General features: G+C 49.3%; 1 protein-coding gene across 3 annotated transcripts; it reads right to left on the reverse strand.

Moving 5' to 3' along the window:
• Nucleotides 1–1,808: 1,808 nt before the first annotated feature.
• LOC101994125 (paraneoplastic antigen-like protein 8A) lies at nucleotides 1,809–6,590 on the reverse strand. 3 transcript variants are annotated; one of them, XM_005361035.2, is made up of 3 exons: nucleotides 6,339–6,590; nucleotides 4,783–6,125; nucleotides 1,809–4,285 (listed from the first exon to the last, which is right to left on the reverse strand). In XM_005361035.2, the coding sequence occupies exons 2-3, from the start codon at nucleotides 6,110–6,112 to the stop codon at nucleotides 4,269–4,271; spliced, it is 1,347 nt and encodes a 448-aa protein (XP_005361092.1). In that variant the 5' UTR covers nucleotides 6,113–6,125; nucleotides 6,339–6,590; the 3' UTR covers nucleotides 1,809–4,268. The 3 variants fall into 3 exon arrangements, with proteins under 3 accessions (XP_005361092.1, XP_005361093.1, XP_005361091.1); XM_005361036.2 differs by having other exon boundaries at nucleotides 6,333–6,590; XM_005361034.3 differs by lacking the exon at nucleotides 6,339–6,590 and having other exon boundaries at nucleotides 4,783–6,326.
• Nucleotides 6,591–7,592: the final 1,002 nt, after the last annotated feature.

The raw sequence follows: 7,592 nt of genomic DNA on the forward strand, positions 1-7,592 counted from the left end.
CTCTCGCTCTCTCAGCCTCCTGCCTGCAGACTGAGATGTGAACTCTCAGCTACTGCTCCAGCACCAAGCCTGCCACACTCCCCACCGTGTGTGCTAACGGAAGGCGGGGTGTGTGTAAAAAGTGAAAACGCTTCTCACCTTCTCCCTAACATTCCACACAATGAACTCGGTTTAAACATTTCTTTGTCTCCTTGGTACAGCACTAATCGCAAACTATTAGATTTTGACATCAGGGCTGGGGCATCCTCTCAACATTCAGGAGGTGGGGGAGGAGGGTCTGAAGTTCAAGGTCGTTCTCAGCTGAGTATTAAGTTCTAGGACAGCCCATCTCAAAAGGTGTAGAGGGTTGGATATTGACTAGGGAAGTAGCTCAGTAATAAAATATTTGTCTAATATGGGGAGGGGGGGTCCCAGGTTCAAAACCTCAGTATTGAAAAATATAAGCTGATCATGGGGGTTTACACCTATAATCCTAACACTTGGGAGCCTGAGGCAGGAGAAGCACAATGAGTTAGAAGAGAAGTCCAGGCTAGCCTGAGCTACAAAATGAGATCCTGTCCAGGAAAAAAAAAAAAAGAATGAGATCCTTTCACAAAATGAAACAGAATCTGACTCTGGGCCCCCACTCTCACCAGCTCCAGAAGGCCAGGACTCTCATCTCATCTCTGGCTGTCAAATATGTCTGGCAGCTCTGGCTGGCAGGCAGTTTGGCTCTGAGATTACCTTCATGTGTCCCATACCTGGGTCCGATACGTAGACCTCCCTACATTAGGCCCAAGGGGATTTTCTCAGTTTCCTAGTGAGTTACCGGACCCCAAGAGATGACCATCATGGAGTTCTTTGAAGACCTTGCCCAAAGACGACTTTTAAGTCAGCCGACAGATGGCAGTGTTGCAGATCAACTCCTGTACAGCCGCAGGTCTCTGCTACTCCGGAACTCACCTTGTTTGCTTTTCACAGAAGCCCGACCTTACCCTCTGGACCCCACTTCCCCCCCCCGCAGTCGTCCACCTACAGCTCTCGGTCCGTGCACAATCCCCAGAGGCTCGTAAAGACGCCAGTTCTGGGCATCAGGTAGTGACGTACTTCCCGTGCAGGCGTAAGGACCTGGGTGTGAATATGCAGCACCCACATAAAAATACAAGTGTAGAAAGCCAGGTGGAGGCGGCACACACCTCTAATCCCTGCACTTGGGATGCAGAAGCAGGTGGATCTCTGAGTTTGAAGTCAGCCTGGTCTACCGTACAAGTTCTAGGATACTAAGGTCTACATAGAAAAACTCTGTCTCAAAAACAACGAACAAAAACCAAAACCTAACAAACACACCAAAAAAGAGGGCTGGTTGTGTTGCTCAGTGGTAGAGCCTCTGCCTAGAATCCCCCAGTGAGGGGCTGGGGTGTGGCTCAGTGGTAGAGCCCCTGCCTAGAATCCCCCACTGAGGGGCTGGGGTGTGGCTCAGTGGTAGAGCCCCTGCCTAGAATCCCCCAGTGAGGGGCTGGGGGTGTGGTTCAGCAGTGGGGTGATTACCTAGTACATGTGAGGCCCTAGGTTCAATCCCTATTACCAAAACATAAATAACTAAATAAACTACTTTCAGATCATTCAGCCTCACTTATCCCCTAGTCTAGAAACCATAACGTCATTGGAGACATGGATGACAGCCCACAACAACCAAGAACAAATAACTTCTCTGATGGGAAACGAAAAACGGTCGCGTGAATCTCTTACTGCTTAGCAGGAAAAATCTTCTTAGCAGGAAAAATCTTCCGCCAAGCTCCCTCCTCCAACAAGACAGACTGCACGGAGACTTCATTTGCACAACTTTATTTTACACTCACACATTTACAGTCACTGATGGTTGTATCAATGTGCTACTTCCACGAAGGTGTCTCAAGGATTACCACAGGAAAAGCGGCTGGCGGCTGACTGATTCACTGACAAATGTTTAACAACTGATCGCAGTTTCTGGGTCAAGAAATCTGCAGTGGGGAAAAGGGCATGAAAACTCACGAGGGCTGGCAGTCCAGGACGGAAAGCCTGCTGTGTACCAGGTTAGCACAGGTTAGCACAGGTTAGCAAGGGACCTCGCTGTCACAGCTGAACGGGAAAGCAAAACACACAGGTGCAGACTCATTTTGGATATTGTGTTACAGGACATGCAGGGGACCAGATCCCTTCCACTCCCTTCCGACCTTTCTCCTCAAAGTTCACACCTACAAGAAACTTAGAGAGTGGGACACACACACACACACACCCAACACCTCATTAGAAAACTATGTTGCAAGAGGAAGGGTGTGAGTTTGATCCCCAGAACCTGTGCAAACACAAACAAAAAGTCAACGTTGTAGCACAGGCTTGTAGCCCCAGTTCTGGGGGGGGGGGCATCCCTGGGGTCCACTGCCCCGCCAGCCTCCTAGCCAGTTTCAGGACAGTGAGAGACTGGGTCTCATAAAAAGGTGGGTGGTGGCTGAGGAGTGACACCCAAAGTAACCCTCTGCCTCCACATACACACACATGCACAGATGGACACACACATACACAGAAAAATACAACTATATACAAAATACAGAGTCAATGGCTAGTTACAGTTATTCTATACACACAAGGAAATATTTTAGATATTTTGGATTACAACACAGTTGACTTTTCATTTTTCTACACTTTAAACAAAATGTTCTTATTTACTTATTTGAGGCAGGGTTTCACTCTATAGCCCAAGCTGGCCTTGAACTCATAGCAATTCTCCTGCCTCGACCTCCACATGCTGGGATTACAGCCACGTGTCACCACAGCTGCTTCTTCTGAATGTTAAAATGTTTTATTATATTTATTTCCTGGGGGCGTACTTGTGCCCATGGAATAGTTGTGGAGATCAGGGACTAATGCAGGTGTTGCTTCTCTCTTTCCATTATGTGGGTGTTGGGGATTGAACCCAGGGACTCGAACTTGGTGGCAAGCCCCTGCCCCTTTTCTCGCTGAGTCATATCTCCAGCATCTCTTTCGTGCTTCTAAACATGAAAAAAAGAGTCCCCAGGATGTAGCTTAGAAACCACAGATGGTGAAGACACCATTCTCTCTCCTCACACACACACAGAAGGTGCAGGGCAGCATGGTCAGACTTAACGGCACTAAATTCAGAGGACAGAATTCCGTCCATTTAAAAGAAACTTTTGAAAAGAGAGAGGTTTTCCCTTTCTTCCTATGATGTGAGCATCTGACTTAAGCCTCAATGATAGGGGGTCTCTAAGAGGTCAACAGAATTAGAGCTAAATGTTGATTTTTCTCTACCAACTTCTCTCCCGGAAGGCTTTCTGAGAGGGGCATCACTCCATTTGGGAACTAAAGTGCTGTTTTTATTCCATTTTGTTTTTTATTGGTTCTGGAGATTAAACCCAGGGCCTTGCATATGCTAGGCAGGAGCTTTGCCATTTGGCCATGCCCCCAGCTCCTCACTGGGGGATTCCCCTGCCCAGAAGCTCACTGGCTCAGATAGGGGGGCTGGCCTTGGGATTGACCTGTCTCCACCACCAATGCTGGTGTTACAGGCACAGACAGCCATGTAGGACCTTTTCACATGAGGCCTAAGGATTAGAATTTAGGTCCTTGTGTTTACACTGCAAGTCCTCTCTCCCTCTGAGCCATCTCCCCTGCCCTCTGATTTTTTTTTTTTTTAAGACTCTGAAATCTGAAGAATTCAAGGGCAAGCAGATGTTTGGGTTTTCTCCAGAACTAACTCTTGGGACCTAACCAACTTCTGGCTAGGCTGCTGAAGGACCGAAGTTGAAGTACACAAAGCAAGCTTCGAAGAGCAAGGCCTGACTTACCGAATGCTTACAGCGCAAGAGACAAAATGGCCACCTTGCCCTTCGGGACTTCAGACTCTACAAGTGGGCTGGGCCTCCAGAAGAAAAAGCAGAGGGTAGAGGAAAATAAAGGCTAAACGTGGGTAAACATAACCAAGAGCCCTCTTGTGGGTAAAAGGGAAAGAAGGTTCTAGCATTTTCCAAAGCTACTTATCACCTCTTCTGCCTTTGAGGGTGAGCAGAGATGAAAAGAAGCTCCCACTGAGGAAAAGACAGAGTTACCACGGCACACACGCCTCCTAAGGCCTTACATCCGTTACCTGTGCGGGTCAGAGCACACACACTTAACAGGCCCCTACAGAGTCCAAAGTCACGTTTCATTCAACCACAAAGAAAAAGTTGGCTTCCAACTTGAAACTTCTTTCTCGATGCTCTTCCACCTCCTCAGGTGCAGGGTTCCCCAAATCATAGCTTTCTGGAATCTGTGGATAAATCAGAATATCCCCCAGAAGGGTAACAGGGTCAGGCATAATTAGATATTTATTGCCTGGGAACGTCCTGAGTCCAGGACCATGCCCACCCCACCCCCCGTCCCCACCTAGTCAAGCCCTAGAAACAGCAGCCTTAGAGTCCTGCATGCTAACAAACAACAGAATATCAAATTATAAACTTTTATGTAGTGCAGGCTGATCATAGACTCTCAGCCCTCTGCTTCGGTCTCTAAAGTGCTGGGATACACGATTACCTACCCCAAACCATTACATTGCTGTGGAAGGAAGTGGGTAAGATAGTCACGGGTTGACAGAAACCCAAACGATGCCTAGCAAGGGCTCTAGGAGGGAGGACTGAGCTCTCTCACTAACCCTCACCTGGGAGGGGGTTTCAAACACTGCCCTTATGCACTGGGGTCCTGTTAGGCCCCCTGCCCCCACACCGCATCCCTGTTTCAACTAACCACATCATGTCTATATTCACTCACCTTTGGAGACATGAGGGAAGCCTCCTGGCTTGGTCTTCTGAGCACTGGAAGCTGAAGCATGTGCATTAGCAGGTGCATTAGCAGGTACATTAGCAGGTGCATTAGCAGGTGCATTAGCAGGTTGGGGCCCCCGAGGAGCCCTTTGAACCAACATGGCCCTTCTAGAACCAGGCCCTTTCTTGGGAATCACGGGCATGTTCTTGGTAGCTTCAGAATCAATCAGAACATAAGAGAGGGAGCCCATGCCCATCTTCTTCTTCTTCCTCATGGGGATAGGGATCTTATTTGTGGCCCAGGTCATGGCTTTCTTCTTTGGAGGGCTCTCAGGACCACCCTCTTGATCTGAGTCCTCCAGATTCCCAGGGCCCTCTGCTGTGGCCCGTGAACGCCGAGGAAGATCGTTGGGATCCTTCCAGACTCTTTTCTTCTTCCAAACTGTCTCCTCCTGCTTCACAAAGGGTTTTTTGTTGTTCTTGACAGACTCCGGGATCTCTGAGTTTCGGGCAGCTGCAGCTTCAGAGCCTTCTAAATTCGCCTTATTGTAATTGTTGCCTTGGGGTTTTCTCCAGCATATTGGTTCCTGCTTAGGATTTTTTTTCTGCTTCCTTCTCCTGGAGCGAATCTTACCTCCAGCCCGGCGAAATAGAGGTTTTGGAGAGTCACCACGGTCCTCTGCAGTCTTCCAGTAGTTTCGGTCCTCCATCTTGAAAGTCGAGCCCACCTCTACACCCAGTCCGGGTTCCTTCTTTACCATTCTCCTTGCTGTTGACGCCCAAGTCGCCATCAGCTCGGCCTCCTCGGCCCTAGCTTCTTCCTCCCGATTACGCATTTCTGCATTCATGTAGAAGATAACCTGTACCACGGCGCCCAGGAGCAGCCCCATGGCTTCTGCCCAGTTCGGTGGAGGCTGGTTTGGGTTTGGGAACGATGGATGCTGGTTGAGCCTCAAGAGACGTACCACGTCCTCCCAAGTGCGCCCTTCGCCATCCAGGAATTCGTTCAGATTTTTTAAAAACTCAGCGTCCTGGGTGGGGTCTCTGCAGACCACTTTCCAGACACTACCCTTCCCTGGGAACTCGCGAGGTACAGAGCTCAGGTTCACACCCTCGCTAACCTCAACAAGCGCAGCTTTGACGTTCTCCTGCCGCAAAAAAATTTTGTTGACCACACGGTATGTGCCCAGTGGCAAGAGGACCCCATTCAAGGTCTCCTCGATTTCTGCATGGCTACAGTGCTCAGGAATGCCAGTAACCAATAGGGACCTGTGGATGTCCAGTCCCATGCCCCGGCACCAGTCTTCCAGCAAGCTCATCGCCATGGGCTCCGACATCTTCCTGCTCTACCTGTGCAGGGAACAAAGACTCTGAGAGGGAGAGGAGTGGAGATGAGCTGGTTCCCAAATATGAATCTCACAAGACAGTGAGATCAGATTCCCTGCAAGATGGACAAAACCATAGATCTCCCTTGTCTCTTACACAGCTGGCTTTGTAAGAGGCCTGACTCCTCTCCCCTCAAGATCCTCCTCCCCAACTTGGGCCCCCAGTGCTCACGTGTACCGGATATGGTGCAATCGGCCCTGGCCCCTTCCTGGAGTCTGGAGCGCTGCTGGTTCACGGGGATGTTCTGGCCACCCCCGCTTCCGATAGTCTAGGCAGGCCAAGGACAGGAGGCTAGCTTGCGGAGAGCAGGCCCCGGCCCCAAAGAGCCAGGAAGTTGTGTCTATGCCCGGCTCCAGCTCCAGTCTACACGGGTCAAACGGCCTTGATCCCCCTGAGCCCCACCGAGCTGGCCTGGCGTTGGCGTTGAAGAGCGCTCATGCGCACTTTGCTTCCTCAGATCTGCATCCCCGGCGGTCTCCATGGCAACCAGCCACTGGTTGCTAGGCATCATTGCTGCCTCGCTGTGGGTTCTGTAGCTGGGCTTAATAAGAAAGATGGACAAAAGATGTGGCCACAGGGACTGTTCAGATGTCCATTGGACAAAATGTCCGTATCCTACATCCCTCCGGGGCTGTTTTTTCTACCGCTATTTTTTTCTCTTTAAATTATATATATAAACAAACACATGCGCGCGCATATATCTCACCCTCACACCTCAGAAAGGGTCCTACTGTGCAGCCCTGGTTGTCCTTGAACTTTCTGTGTAGATGAGGCTGGCCTGGAACTCACAGAGATCCACGTGCCTCTATTTCCAAGGGTGCTAGTGTTTAAGGCATGTGCCACCATGTCTGACAACTTGTATAATTTTTTAAAAATATTTATTTATTAAGTATACAGTATTCTGTCTGTGTGTATGCCTGCAGGCCAGAAGAGGGCACCAGACCTCATTACAGATGGTTGTGAGCCACCATGTGGTTGCTGGGAATTGAACTCAGGACCTTTGGAAGAGCAGGCAATGCTCTTAACCTCTGAGCCATCTCTCCAGCCCTAATTTTTAAATTATTATTTTGGGGTTTGGGGGGTCTTCTTCCTTTTTTGTTTGTTTTGTTTTTGCTAGAGTACAAAGTGACGGGGCTGGAAAGACAGCTCAGCAGTTAGCGCTGGCAGCTGTTACATAGAACTCAGGTTTAATTCCCAGCAGCCAACAGTCCTGGGAATCTGATGCCATCTTCTGGCATCTGTGGGCACTGCATACATGTGGGGCACAGATACATATGTAGGCAAAACACCCACGCAAAGTTAAAATAAATAACTTAACCTCTGGGTACAACCGGCAAAGGAAGGCTTTCGAGCCTCTGGAGTGAATCACAGCACTGCTGGATAAGTAAACAGAGATAAGAAAGAAAACTACTTACCTTACGAAATTCACTA

The sequence above is a fragment of the Microtus ochrogaster genome, linkage group LG4 (assembly GCF_000317375.1).
Source record: "Microtus ochrogaster isolate Prairie Vole_2 linkage group LG4, MicOch1.0, whole genome shotgun sequence".
NCBI classification, from domain to species: domain Eukaryota; kingdom Metazoa; phylum Chordata; class Mammalia; order Rodentia; family Cricetidae; genus Microtus; species Microtus ochrogaster.

What these genes read in the sequence shown, in the direction of transcription:
- LOC101994125 (XM_005361035.2), bottom strand. Translation starts at nt 6,112, where the DNA reads ATGTCGGAGCCCATGGCGATGAGCTTGCTGGAAGACTGGTGCCGGGGC.